The sequence below is a fragment of the Mustela erminea genome, chromosome 6 (assembly GCF_009829155.1).
Source record: "Mustela erminea isolate mMusErm1 chromosome 6, mMusErm1.Pri, whole genome shotgun sequence".
Lineage (NCBI taxonomy): Eukaryota > Metazoa > Chordata > Mammalia > Carnivora > Mustelidae > Mustela > Mustela erminea.
The window spans coordinates 65014764-65030426 of record NC_045619.1 but is presented as its reverse complement, the minus strand read 5'-3'; the positions used below and the strand labels follow the sequence as shown (position 1 = coordinate 65030426).

The window sequence follows — 15663 nt, the reverse complement described above, 5'->3', positions numbered from 1 at the left end:
TAGCTGGCACAAGAAAAGTAACAAAATGTACATTTATATATAACTGATCAAAGTAGGAAATAAAAAACATGAACAAAGAACACAATGCAAGTCATTTTCTCCCTGATAAAAGGAGGGATCCATGTGAGTCACCAAGTCAGATGCTTACCATTTTATTATAAAAGCAAGCCACGGCTTCTACAGATTATTTTAATTCCTTTGAAGGAAATCTTTAAAAATATTTCCTCCGACACATAACAAAATGACCAATTTTTATGTGTATTGACTGCAAAATAAGAATATCTCCGTCATATGAAAGCACTTGGACATTGCACTCACTCTTATGGTTGTGTGTGTGCTTTATGGCGGTGATTATCTTAATTTCTCAAATGAAGGGCAACACTAATCAGTTATCTCTTCAGAGGTAAAGGGCTTTCAGTCTGGTTTCAGAGACACACAGAGCTTGCTAGTTTCACAGAACTAACCAGTTACTCCCTGGGTGACAGACATGGCTGAGAGGCTTGGTGACCTCTCAGGGTGGGGCGGCTCCTCTGTAGCCAAACAGGCCTACCACCCAGATTTCCTGATTCTGGGACCGGAGCACCCCTCCTTTGGGCCAGCAAGGCAACCCCAAAAGGATGTTATGCACACTGGAAACTTCCCAGACATGACATAAATATATACCATTTGCACCACCAAGAACGGGAAGAAACTCTTGGGTTTCTGAACATAGATTAATCTTTCCATCTTGGGGTAAATGGTGATCTAATAATGACTAATGTGATGGATGCTGATTTTATGAGCTACATGCCCTAAAAGGTTTTAGCTGAAAGGATCTTTGGTGATAAAAATAACACATTTTTATATGAGCCATTTGATAGGCATGAAAATTATCAATTTTGTTGTCTTATTTTGCTGATATTAAAGAACTCCTTTGATTATAGATATTTTTTCTCTTGAAGTTAATGGCTACCATAACCAAAAAGAAAGAAGGAAGTTCTATTTTTTGAAGAACTGTTCAACATATTTTTCTTTTACAACAAAACATCAAGAATAATCATAAAAAGTTATGTTATATATTTGGCATTGTAAGCCTTTATCTTACTCAATTGCAGCCTAAATGCAAGATTTGACAGGTATTTCTTCTTTTAAAATACCAAAAGGTGTCAGATAGTTACTTTTTGCTATTATTGGGAGATACCAACATGCAATTTAATCAAAGTAAATGTGATTTGGAAACTAGGTGAAAAATTAAAAACAAACCAACTACCCATAACTACATTTGCTCTGATTGTCGTTACGAATACCCTATAGATTTATTAATCTAAGATGCACATCCTTCACACATCAGATCAAACGTTTTATTTTCCCCTCAAAAACAGATTCTAATGAGTACAAGAAGAAATAATTAACAAAAGCTGACGTGTATAATCAAAACAGAGACATAAGTCTAGGCATACACTCTACGCCATGAACACCGCCAATGAGTTTTACATACTGGGTGCCTTGTCTGGTGTATACACATTCTTCTCCATCTGAGAGTGAAGAATTCTGAAAATGTGAGGTCAAATTACAGTCCAATTGCCACCAGTGAAAACTGCCCCACCCACCCCACCGTCAATCTTGAAACAATAGTCTCAATCAATCAACTGTGCCATGGATTATTTTTTAGAATTCTTTGGCTCATTTTAGTCTAGATTTAAAAGTAAAAATGGAGAAACATGGTAAAAGTCATAGAAGTTCCATTAAAGTTGTTAGCCTACTTCTCTAGTCTCGCTGCATTTTAGCATCTGGACTAGGCAGCCAGCATCTCAGAGACTGCCCAAGGGCCCCAGGTGATCCTGGAGTCCCACCCGGCTTGAGAGCCCGTTTGTGTGAAGGAACAGTTCTTAACTATCAGCTGAATGTGGTTCTTCGATCTGAGGGGCCTGGAATATTTAGTAGAGACAATAAGAAACCACACATTCATTTTTATTCCCCTTCAAATTATAGTTTCTGTGGGTCGGTTGGTAAAGAACAGTTTGGATTTTCTCATTTAGTCTTGTTGAGAAGTACGGTACAATCACTACAAACCCCTCCATCAAGTGAGGTATGACGAGTGTCAGTCTCATGCTAGGGGCTGTGACGTATTATAGGAGGTTGTCGTTAAAGTGCTGGCTTTCATCTTTGTTTTGTGATGAACTTCAAAACAAACAGACCCAAAAGAATATTTACATCTCAGGATTCCCTAAAATAAAATTTCTTTTCCTCCAAGGTATTTGAATCTTTGGTTTACTTAACGTTACATCGCTAAACTGTGTTTTACGAATACTGTTAACAGCTGGAAAACATCTGGATCACTTAAAAAACCCTGAAGAATTCTTAAGGTTGAAATAAACTTGTAAAGCCATTCTCATGGTTCCTATATCAAAGGACTGCCACTTAATGGGAATCTTAAAGGCCAGGAGGACTGGTTCTAAGTAGGACAGAAGGACAGGTTAGATTGGCAGTATACGGGGGATATATGTACACAAAGGACTCAAAATGTAGCTGAGAAAAAAAAGCGAGTGTCGCTCAGAGGAACACAGTCACAAATGAAACTCTGATCATCGGATCAAGTGTTCAGCCAGACTAAAGCATCTCCTGTCTTTTCCTGGGCCAACTTCCCTCCCACCGAGGACACCTTACATATTTAAGGATCCAGTGCAAGATGGAATTGCAGGACCCCTCTTTCAAAATTATTAAGAATTTCAAGCAGGGCCTTCAACCAAACACAGAGGCCTTCTGAGAGCAGGACCGCCAGGGACCACATGAACCTCAGGCCCATGTAGCCAGCTCTGCCATTCCATCTCAGAAAGGGGACAGCAACTCTCCTGCCAAGCACACTTTTAGTAGGGGACTCTGGATGTATGTCCACAACTAGCCAGGGCACTCTGATTTTATTGATAGGAATGAGTTCCACATAGTATTTCATGTTACAAGAACCAAATAAAAATAGTTATAAAATACACTTAATATCTTTGAAAAATAACATGTTATTTATTTTCTTTTAGACACCATTTAACTATGAAAACTATTTCATTGGCTACATCTCAGTGGCATTATTAAATCCTGATAAAAATATCTGACCCAACAAATGGTGCTTACTTTTCACGTTCAAGGAGATGCCAGTGTGTGTGCACAGAATGAGCCAGAGCGACAGTGTGGGGTAGGGGGCAGAATGAAGGGAGGCTAAGGGGCATGGGGAGAAGAAGGGAGGGAGGAAGAGAGAGACAAAGAGACAGACAGACATGGGGAGAGAGAAAAGCACCCAAAAGAAGGTAGAACAAGTCTCCTGAAGGCCATGTGACCCCTTCCCTCAGAAACTTTTAGGCTATAACCACCCTTTCAACCATTCTCACTAATGTACCCTCTTACCTTTAGCGGCATTTCAAGTAAGGCATAATTGCTTTTCAAAATTTGGGACTTAGTCTTTTCTGTTAACTTCCTGGGTGTGAGTCTTGGTTACAGATTATTCTAAAAAGTTGTGATTTAAGTCTCAGATACTGTTTTTTAGCTAGGGCTTCATTCCCCCCACCCCCAATTTGGGGGTGGATTGATAATTTAATGAACACTGTGATACATTTCCTGGCCTTAGGACATAAAAGTATAATTTTGAGGAGAATGAAAATATTTTAAGTAAAATCTTGGACAAATTTATGACATATAAGGTTGAAAGACTACTAGAAACAGAAGATCACAGTGGCAATATATAGAGATTGTTGGATTACTGATACGTACAAACACATGTATGTTAATTCAAATTCTGGAATCCTTTGCATTTAAAATATGCCTTGCATCATCCCTTTACAGCGAAGTTCTTTTAACTAGACTTACCTTGACAAAAAATAACACACAGGGGCAGTGTTGAAAAGAAGAAGGCTTTTTACCCTATCCTGGCCTGAGCAAGTGAAATCCGCACACCTTTGGGCTATGACATCTGCAGGCCACCTGGCTTAGCCTGCAAACAGCACTCCCCAGAGTGGTTCCTTCTCTTCTCTTCTTCTTTTTTTAATTTATGAAGATGACCAAATTAGAATCAGGTGTTCCAACTTCTTCACTTTCAAAATATATTACCACCCAAACACTGCACTCCACTTCCTAATTTCTTTAGCTTTGCCAAGTGAATCATCAATACAAGTTTTTTGAGGGGCTGTTAAAACTTTACATTGTAATTCAGATTTGTGATTTCTGTATGATCAGTTCTGAAAGCTGCTATTAAAACCACTATGTACAGAGAAAAAAATTTGCGTGTGTATATATATATATATATATATTAAATATATTTTATAAGTTACAAAATAAATAACACTAAAAACAAATGTCAAATTGTTAAGTTCCACTTTGCTGGCCTCTGTCTTTTAAATATAAATATGTATTTTTATAATTATGAATTTAGACTTTTTTCTCCCCTAGATTTTTTGAGCATTTGCCAAGAACTCTCCAATATTATAAATACAGAACCAAGAACTCTGGATTTCCATCACTCATGTTCTACAGCACAGAATTCTCATTAAATTTCAGTAGACAAATCAATAGAGCTTCTCTTCAAACCTCTTCATAGTCTATGAAGATTTTTGTGATATATTGTATAGCATTTTCAGTGATTAAATATAGTTTTCAAAAAAATAATAAATCTCTGGATGACTGAATGTTAAGATAATAAAGTAGAGCATTTCTCTTAGTTAATATCTTTAATATTTCTCATGTAGAATATACTATTTTTTCTCCACCAAAATAACAATGTATGTGGAGTCAGAAACATTAATGATTCTAAAAGCACTTCTGAAATCTTAGAGCAGTATCACTACTCTAGTAATACTTGTAATAAAATTAAAATAATCTTAAACATTTCCATAAAGAAATTAGAGGAACCAAGATCCTTGATTTTCCCCCAGGGATGAGAATACCCATACACAATCCCAGAGGCTTCCTTTTTGTTTTATCGGGCAATGGGAAAAGCTTGCATCAGAGTGGAATTTAATTCACTCTTTTGGGCTCTAGCAATATCCTCGGGGGGTATTAGATAAAGCTCACTTAACAACACCGTTTCCCCCAAATAGTCCAGAAGATTCTACAAAAACTATTAGATACTCATTTCTAGTTCTGGAGAACTAAATGAGTTACCTCTTGGTGGAATTACCCAGATGGTTTATCCCAGAGATTTTTTTCCCTCTAGGACATATCTCATCTCACAAGGAAGAGCTGCTCTGCTGTCAGAGCATTTAAGCCTCTCTATTTCTAGGACATAAAAGTCGACACTGAGATGGAATTAGATTCTTAGGTTGGAAAAGCAGAGAAACAGATGAAGGGAAATCTGGAATGAAAGCCAACAAAAATCTGCAAAACGTGTAGTAGTTGTTTTACTTCCTCTCAGATGGAACCCTTGCTTGCTGTCTTCTTCCGTGGAAATGCAAGTCCCTCAGCACAGGGTTACCAGCGGGCATCCAAAAACGTGCCTCCCCAAACTCAGAGCGAGCGGAAAACTTCTCTGTTGTGCCCCTGCTGAGGTGAAGGCCTCCAACACTTCTTCCTCTTCCAGAAGCACCAGCACTGTCCCTCAAGACTGGGCCAAACATGGCTACGTCTGATCCTTTTCTCGAACTTCTTGTAATCGTTTCTCTAGGCGATCCAACTTGGCAAGATTTTCCTGCAGCAGTTTGCTGTCTGGAACCAGCTGTAAGGCTCTCTTGTAATAAGCTCTTGCAGACACATAGTTTCCCTGTGGGGAAAAAGAGAGACGGCAATTATAGTCTGACCCATCAGAACGCTCTTGGAGAATGGGGAGACTAAGAGAAAGACCTTCTCGCCCAGTTTAACAGGAATGTCCTCAGAAGGAAACCCCGTCTGCATGGGTAATTTTATCCTTATCTTTTGGTGCTTTTGGAGAATCCATTTGTTTTAAGTACCAGGCCAGCTGGAGAATGTGAAGGATAAGAGTTACACCGTAAGGTGAAATGGCAGAAAAACAGATTTTCAATTCTACTAATGTATGGTATGAGGCTATCATTTCATAGGGCTCTCATGGGGTTGGTACTATTCCTTAGTAATCAAATGGAGTCATGGCTAGAGATGGGGGGTGGGGGGGAGAAGAGGGAGGGAGGAAAGGGAGGGATGTTTGTGGGAAAATTCAAAAGTAGTGATGATTAAATAGTTTGGAATATGCTAGACCTATTTAGTGGTGGAAGTTATTTTAATATCCAACTAACACGGAAGCAATATTTGCCTAATATGGGCTTTAATGTAAACATAAGTTTTTATAAAGTGAAAAGAACTGATAAGAATATGGTGTCAAATTTACCTAAGGTGTGTGACAATATGAACCTGCTGGATCCTCTTAAAGCAGGAAAGAAGGCATAGCGCCCCTGACCTGCTAAAGATACCTGTCACCACCCTCTGTTGGCCCCCATCTGCTTTATTCCATGGCTTTCTAACTGGAAATGACGTGTGCCTGTTCCAGATGGTTCCAGACAAATTAGTCATAATTATTGTTTTCCAGGCCCTTTTCTGCTACTAAATTTTACCTTCCTTATTTGGTTCACCCTCTTTCACATCTGTGTCCTGCCACATCTCAGAACTCTGAGTGTTGAGAGTTCTCTTCATTTCCTCACATTTCAATTTGCTCTATTTTATTCTCCATTACAGCTCCATGCGGACAAAAACCACTTACTCTCTGAATTCCCATCACAATTTAAAATAGCATCTCTAAGTGAGAGTTCTATGTAGCAACCAGTAACTAATATTTACTGAATGCTTAACTATCCTCCAAAAGAGCTAATGCGTGTTAAGAGCTCAGAGAGGCTGACACAGAGTGAGGCCTCAGTCCAATGCCACCATTGTTGTCATTATTAAACAACCATCCAGGGTTGAGTAAACACCATCCCTTTATTACAGTACTCATTCGTCATACTGGTAAAAAGGAGAGTGGAAATGACAGAAAAGGAAATTGTAACTTTGGGAATCCAGGCTCTGACACATGCACAAATCAGAAAACATTTCTGATCATTAGCCCTGATTCTCATAAGAGGCTAAACAGAATTCTGAAGAGGTGAGACCCTGGATTTGCTCTATTCAATTGTTATTATTTTTCATCAACTCTAGCATTTATCTTCCAAGTATCTTGTGATTTTTACTAGGCTTAGCACACATGTGCAGACAACTGAGTGCTCTCAAAATATGTTTATATTACAGCTGACTTTGCAATTTTTCTGCTGAGAGTCTTCTCTGAATGTAGGCCTCAGCCCGATGCCTTGGCATTTCCTTCTCTGATTACCAGCTTTCTTTGTCCTTTCATGTAAAATCTACTGCTAGAGTTATCTTCTCTCCCTCAAATTGCTCTTTACTTGATTAAACTGGAAGCCTTGTTTTTGTTTTTGTTTTTTTTAAATTATATCCCTTGATTCAGTGTCCCCAGTTCTGAGATGCTAAGATAGTTACCTAATTTCTAAAAATGTGCTATCTAACTCCACATGGCTATTTAAGCTTCCATCAATTACGGTAAATTAAGAATTCAGTTGCTTGGTTGTACTAACCACATTTCAAGGGCTCAACACGCACATGGGCTAGTGGCTGCTGCCTTTGACAGTGCAGCTATAGAACGCTTCTGACACCATGGAGAGTTCCGTACAATGCCACTCAAGAAAATGCATATACAGCAGTACTGAAAATAGTACTTTGTGGTGTGGTCCAGTTGATAGAACTCTGTGATTATAAAGAATGTATTTTAGCCTTTTTGGTCTATCCATTTCATCCTTTATGAAGCTTCATTATAATTATCTTTTATTATCAAGCAGTGTAAGAAAGAGACAACTCCCTTCTCATCTCTTCATGCCATGACCTGGCAAAGCCTTATTCCAACTTGCAACCTTACCACAGCCCTCGGTACCCTAAGTTTCACCTGGGCTCAGGGAAGGAGAGAAGCCTGGAAAGAGCTAATACCACCTGACATGACACATACACTAGCTGGCAGTGCAAAGAGAAAGATAATGACCGCTCTCTCTTCAGGACCTCATAATAATCTTGCATCCTAATGGTACCATCTAAATGACCATATCCAAACCAGGTGCCCGGTCTAGATATTTATTCTGGATTGTATCATAATGAATTTACTGATATTAGATGATTTTTCAATTACAAACATAGAAATTTTATACTGTTCAGCCTAATTCATGATGTTTGCAAAGACAAAAAACTGCATAAACTAATTTTTAATCAGTGTGTTCATTACATTTCAAAATAATACACTCAACAGATCCTTCTTCAATCTCCAGATACCTTTTCAGGGGAAGCACCTCTAAATTTAAAGCAATGGATTCACTCGTTAATCTGAGAATTCAATGAACGTACTATTCTCCTTGTATTTCCAGACTTTTTGGAAAAATCTTGAGTGTACTTTTTAAAAAAAGATTTGGGACGCCTGGGTGGCTCAGTTGGTTGGACGACTGCCTTCGGCTCAGCTCATGATCCTGGAGTCGCGGGATCGAGTCCCACATCGGGCTCCCAGCTCCATGGGGAGTCTGCTTCTCCCTCTGACCTTCTCCTCGCTCATGCTCTCTCTCACTGTCTCTCAAATAAATAAATAAAATCTTTAAAAAAAAAAATAAATAAAAAAATAAAAAAAGATTTATTTGTGTGTGTGTGTGTGTGTGAGAGAGAGAGAGAGAGAGAGAGAGAGAATGAGCAGAAGGAGTGGTGAAGAAGGAAAGAGAATCCCAAGCAGACTCCATGCTGAGCTCTGAGCCCAACATGGAACTCAATCTCATAACCCCAAGTTGAAACAAGTCAGCTGCTTAACCAACTTCACCACCCAGGTGTTCCTATTTATTGTACTTTTTAAACTAACAACTGAACCCCACTGCTTTAAATGCAGGCCCATGTCATCTAAAAACATATTGAACATATTATTTTAAAATATAACTATTTAATATATTAATTAAATATTTAATATTACGTTACTTTTCTTTCTCTCTATCTCTCCCTCTTCCTTCCTTCCTTCCTCGCTCCCTCTTTCTTTCTTTAATTTTTTAAAAAATATTTTTAATTTTATCTATTTATTTGACAGAGAGAGAGAGATCAGAAGGGAGAAGTAGAAGCGGACTTCCCCCATAAGTGGGGAGCCTGAAGCTGGGTTCGATCCCAGGACCCTGGGATCAACCGACTGAGCCACCCAGGTGTCCCCTTTCTTTCTGGTATTTTTTTCCAATGTGATTTATGATCACATTTATTTATTTATTCCATGTGATTTATGATCAAGCTTAAGTAAGTTCATATTGCTAGACACCATAGGAGATGATTAAGATCAGAGCTCAGGTTATTCTGCTCTGATAAATGTCCTGTTTATTCCTCTATTAGAGCACAACTCTCAGTCACATTATCCCCTTCCAGCTATGTAATCACAAGTTACCTTTCTGTTTTGTTGTGTTTATGAGAGTGACCAGTTTCCACTTAATAGTAAATCCTACTGAGCTTTTATTTAAATGCTAATCACTATATTACTGTTTTAATATAAAGACTGATAGAAGCCTGAAAATAGGTTAGCTAAATAAGAGCGATCCTTTAAAAACATGTCAGACCATGGCATCTCTCTGCTCAGAGTCCTCTAAGGACCCCAACTCATTCAGCATGGCATAAAAGTAAAAAACCCTGCATTCCCCTTTAAGGCTCTGCATGATCCTGCCCTGTGACTTAACTCTGACTCCAGCTTCTACCATTTCATCTTACTTGCCTCCTCCCTGTTCTTCAAACACAGCAGGTACTCTCATACCTCAGGACCGTTGCGTATGTTCTTTTCCTGTTTTGCCACATGGCTTTTCCCCTTCAGGTCTCTACTCAAAATCGCTTTTTAAAGTGAGGCCTTCCCTATTTGTGATGATGTGGATGGAACTAGAGGGTATTATGCTTAGCGAAATAAGTCAGTCCGAGAAAGACAACTATCATATGATCTCCCTGATATGAGGAAGTGGAAATGCAATGTTGGGGGTTTGGGGGGGATAGGAAAGAATAAATGAAACAAGATGGGATTGGGAGGGAGACAAACCATAAGCAACTCTTAATCTCACAAAACAAACTGAGGGTTGCTGGGGGGAGGGAGGTTGGGAGAAGGTGGTGGGGTTATGGACATTGGGGAGGGTACGGGCTATGGTGAGGGCTGTGATGTGTGTAAACCTGGCAATTCAGATCTGTACCCCTGGGGCTAATAATACATTATATGTTTATAAAAAAAAATAATAATAATTTAAAAAAATAAATAAAAAATAAAGTAGACCTTCCCTAACCACCTTAATTTTAAATTTCAGCCCTGACTCCATGGTACTTCCTATCCCCGTTCTCTTTTTTCTCCATAGCACTATGATATATTTTACATATAGATGTATGTATGGATGTGTTTATTTATTTATTGCCTATCTCTTTTACTAAATGTTAGCTCCATGAAGACAGAAAGTTCTGTCTTACTTATTTAGTGTTCTATTCCCAGTGCCTGAAGAAAGAATACTTGGCCCATCACTTGCACATCACATGTTAAATGACTGGATGAATGAATGAATGATAGCGAGTCTTTGAGTTCATTACTTATAGGCAGGAGCCTTCCCAAGGGTCATTTTTGATGATTCACTCAAAGATAGCTTTTCCTTTTGGAAAAACAAAAAACAAACCCACAAATAAACAACCTTGCATTTCAGTAAATGATTAGGGAGTAAAAGATACATTAGGTACAGGAAATAATAAAGTAATATTTAAAGTAACACTGTACTCTTGACCATGAGTTAAGCTGTAGGACAATGAGGTCCAGGAAGCCCCAACAAGGGGCAGATTTTATTTGCTGTATGATGATACCTCTCTTAGGTACACATGGTTTTCTTTATGTTCAATAAAATTATGGTATATAATTTGTATAGACTTAGTTTTCAAATGACTTCATGATATTCAATATCTGGATAAAACAAAGAGAACATAATCTGTGCTGATTTCCCTTTTAAACATATAAGGCTTTTGGTCTTTAAATAATTCAAAGAGGGAATTAACAATATTTTCTCAATCTTTTGAGAGAAGACAGAAAGAGAAAATGGAAAGAAAAAACCAGATCCCTTGGAAATGAATTATTCTCCTACCTTGATGTGTTCGATTCCACCCATGTTCATCCAGGCCTGTGCTTGATCTGGATTTAGCTCCACGGCAGCTTTATAGCTCTAAATATACAAGAAACATTTTCAGGTTGAGAAAGGAGAACCCACGTTTAATGCTACAGGACTGTGGAAATCACTTTCTTCCTATGTGAGAATGTAAACAGTTAACACAATGAAACCAGACACTACTAGCTCACAGGTGTTCCCGTTTATTTCAGTTATGTTTCAAAACTGATGACTGGGAAGTGGAGGAAACCGAAATGTGTAATTTGCTCATGGAGACTGAGGATGCCCGCAGGGAATCCAGGTGATTTTATTATAGTGCAGCATTTCTCACTGGCCTTGACCCGCAAGAAAACTCTTTTAGATTTTTTGCTATAAATGGAGTTTGTAAGAATATACTTTTTCAATGATCACAGAATCTTTTAGAATCTTTTCCTATGTAGCTCAGCCCTTTCACAGTATCACTGGACTGGTTATTCAGCCTATACCGAAATCCTTGCAGTGACAGGATGCTCATTCCTTCCTTGAGGACATCTATCTTCCTAGGGGATAGTTTTAATCATTAAAAAGCCTTCCTTTATCTTCTGCCACAGGTATTCATATGTCTCAAGAGAATTACTTCTCTCTCAAATATCTCTTTTGGTCTGGAAATGTGTATCCCATTAAATGTAGCATCTGTGAGGCATACTGGTAATATTTTTTTTTTTTAAGATTTTATTTATTTATTTGACAGAGAGAGAGAGATCACAAGTAGGCAGAGAGGCAGGCAGAGAAAGAAAAGGGAGAAGCAGGCTCTCTGCTGAGCAGAGAGCCCGATGCAGGGCTCGATCCCAGGACCCTGAGATCATGACCTGAGCCGAAGGCAGAGGCTTAACCCACTGAGCCACCCAGGCGCCCCAATACTGGTAATATTTTGCATGTTGTTTTATATCACCACTGGGTCTTAATTTAAGAGTGGTCACCTTAAATAAAGCTAATGACTATGAGTGTTGCTTTCAATTACAAAGCTAAGTATCTGTGTGTCTATTTTAATGCTCTTTGCTATTTTCACTGATGAACAGCTTCATAAAGTAAACAGAATCTGGTCCATCCCTCCTCCTGTTTTAAGAGAAACAAGCAAATAACAAGAAACCTCACTTCTAAAGAGCTGGTAAAATAAACCTGAAGAATGTGTCTCTTAGGTTAATTTATATCAACAGCGATGAGAGTGTAGGGTAGAAATTAAGAAACTGGATTCAAATCCCAGCTCCATCTCTTACCCTCTGTGACCTTGAACAAGATACATAACCTCTGAGTCTCAGTTTATAAAACTATAAAATGGAGACAATGACCATAGCTTTCTTATATGACTATTGAGAAGATCAAATTACTTAATATGTGTAAATCATAAATAAAAATGCTACTCATAGCCCTATTCCTATCTGTCATAGATCTAGCCACTTTATTTATTAATTGATTGGCCGATTGATTTTAAGTAGACTTCACACCCAGTGTGGAGCCCAATGTGGAGCTTGAACTCACAACCCTGAGATCAAGAATTGAGCTGAGATCAAGAGTTGGACGCTTAACTGACTGAGCCACCCAAGCACCCAAATTTAGTCCCTTTAAAATGATTATCTGATTTATAGTTAAAGCAACTAGAAAATACATTTGTTTTCAATACAATGTATAAGATATAGATACCAGATAACTTCATAATTAAATTACATATTCATTAAATTGTCATTTTAAAATGCTCACATGTTACGGTATTGAAAATGTTCACAGGGCAAGGGGGTCTGGGCAGCTCAGTTAATTAGGTGTCTGACCCCTGATTTCAGCTCAGGTCATGATCTCAGGGTCTTGCGATTGAGCCTCTGTGCTCAGGGGGTTGTCTGCTTCTCCTCTCCCTCTCTCTTTGCCCCTCCCCCTGCTTGAGCACTCTCTCTCTCTAAAATACATAAATAAAGCTTTTTAAAAAATGTTCACAGGGCACAGAAAAATACGCAATTTCCCCTTCAAATATGCCACTGTTTTAAGAGTTTATGTTCAAGTTAGTTTTCCCAAATATCTTTACCTGTTTCTGAATATTTTGAAAGGCACTGTTTGTTTTCAGAATCAATAATATCATTTAAAATTTTACTTTTCGCATGTTACATTTAGTGTAATTTTATGACTTCATTAATTCCACCTTGTGGCTTTACCAGAAATGCTTAGTGTTTCTATAACATTTTTATTTGTTTGGAATATCTTTTTGATTTCAAACTACGTACAAATTTTATGAGAACTGTAAATACTGAATGCCTCTAAGACACAAGGCATTATGTTTTAGAACATGGAAAGAAGCAGTCCCTTTATACAAGAAGTCCAATCTAACTGGGGAGCAGGCACTGTGCACAGAGGATTGGGGGCAGGGTTCAGGGAAGGAGGAGAGAATAGGGAGAGTAAAAAGATATCCTAACAATACAATGTAATATATGATACTTTCAAATGACTTGTAGAGATGGTATATGTAAAAGTTCACAGGAAACAAGGATACTGGGAGAAAGCAAGATCCAGATGGGCTTCCAGAGGGAGGAAGACTATGTGTTACTGGATGAGATGGAATCTTGTGAGGAATTGAGGGGATGTGTGGAAATGTCAAAGCTATTTAGATACTCGTCTAGATGGACTAGAGGGTTACTGCTGGCCAAAAGAGAGAGTAAGAGACTAACTGAGGGAATAATGTGGCATTGCTTCAAACATCAAGTTAAAGGTGGTAATTCAGAAAATAATGCAGAGATACTGCAGATCTCTGAATAGTTAAAAAAATAGTCAATTATACAAACTAAACGTGTAACATCATGGCCATTAATCAAAAAATTCACTCCATAAATATGCCAGTGATCTTAAATTTTACTATATATGCTTCCGTAAAGACTGAGTACTAATTTTAATCTCTTAATTTAATAACATCATTTGATTAAGTGTTTATACCTCAAAAGCTTTATCCAGAAGATTCTGCTCTCTTAGTTGGTTTCCTTTTGTGAAAAAAAGTTCAGATACAACTTTTGGGTCCTTTGGTTTCAGCTGGAGAGCCTTGTCGATAGCATCAAGTGCCTGCCAACAGGTTTGAAAGGAAGACAGAATGTAGATGAGATGAAGAAAAACTAACTTAAAAGATAACATTTATACTTTTTGTCCTTAAGTATTAGCTGGTGCGGTAAATGACAATCAAAACACATTCTTCATTCTCTCTGATATTCTCACTGAGAAATAATGTGGCCCTGACAAAATAATTTTCCTATACTCCAGGGTTTCCATTTACACGGTGACAATGACATGTCCCTGACCAGTTCACAGGGAAGTGAGTGATAAAGATGAAAGAAAACAAGACCTGGGGTCAGGTGATTTACCCTGCCTGTGTCCATCTGGACCACTCCAAACACAGCCTCCTCTTAGGTCCCTGGTACCCACTCTGCACCCCCCAGCACCCACTGCCCCACTCCCTGCAGCTAGGGATCCTTCAGAGCACAAATTCCACCATGTCGCTCTTTTCCTTAAAACCCCAAGGCTTCTCCAAGGATAAAAAATAAAACCTTTGCCCTGGTCCTGAGCCCTGTGGGGTGTTGTCTCCAGCAAACTCTGTGGCCATTATCTTATACAGTGCCCTGCTCCCTTTATGCCCATCCCTCAGATTTGCCATTTGCTGCTGCCACAGGGCCTTTGCATATACTTTAACTGGCCTGCAATGCTTTTCACTGCCCCCCTTCATCTAGTAACACCTATTTATCATTCAGCATTAACCTTCATATCACTCCACAGGGAACCTAATCTTTCAGATCACTCAGGTCCCTGATAACATGCTTGTTAGGACCCTGACACTCTTCATGACATTACTGAGCATAGCTATAATTCTACATTTGTTTTTTTTTTTTTTTTTTTTTTATTATTTATTTGACAGAGAGAGATCACAAGTAGGTAGAGAGGCAGGCAGAGAGAAGGGGGGGAAGGCAAGCAGGCTCCCCGCTGAGCAGAGACCCCAATGCGGGACTCGATCCCAGGACCCTGAGATCATGACCTGAGCCGAAGGCAGAGGCTTTAACCACTGAGCCACCCAGGCGCCCTCTACATTTGTTTTTGATTGCTTGTTTAATCTTGGTTTCCTCTTCTTCTATAAACTCCATTGGGACAAAGGTGATTTTTTTTGGTTTTTCTTATACTACTTTATTCCTGGTACCTACCACAGAGGCTGGTATATATAAGGCATTCCATAAGTATTTACTGAATTGCTGCATAAATTCAAGTCACATAACTTTTCAAATGGAGATAAACAATAATAGTTGAAATACAAGGTCACTGACCTGTATAAAGACTGCTATAAGGATTCTATAAATAATGTATTTGAAGGAACATAGAAAATGATGAAACATACAAATGTTAGTCTATATCTAGTTAGGTGAAAACAAATTGAGATACTATCACATAAAATCTTTAGACCAAAAATGAACCAAGAAAGTATTGTTTCAAGGGGACATACTAGAATTTGGGGGTAACTGTGAAAAGCATCTGTAAGATAGGA

General features: G+C 38.5%; 1 protein-coding gene across 4 annotated transcripts in view; it reads right to left on the bottom strand.

Annotated features, from left to right (window-relative positions):
- Window positions 1-3435: 3435 nt before the first annotated feature.
- TMTC1 (transmembrane O-mannosyltransferase targeting cadherins 1) overlaps window positions 3436-15663 on the bottom strand; it is a 263017-nt gene continuing 250789 nt past the window's right edge. For all 4 annotated transcript variants that reach the window (XM_032347548.1, XM_032347545.1, XM_032347546.1 and 1 more), the window contains 3 exons: window positions 14079-14201; window positions 11106-11183; window positions 3436-5719 (listed from right to left, as the gene is read on the bottom strand). In XM_032347548.1, coding sequence (XP_032203439.1) covers window positions 5579-5719; window positions 11106-11183; window positions 14079-14201 — 342 coding nt within the window. In that variant the 3' untranslated portion in view covers window positions 3436-5578. The remainder of the gene's footprint in view (window positions 5720-11105; window positions 11184-14078; window positions 14202-15663) is intronic.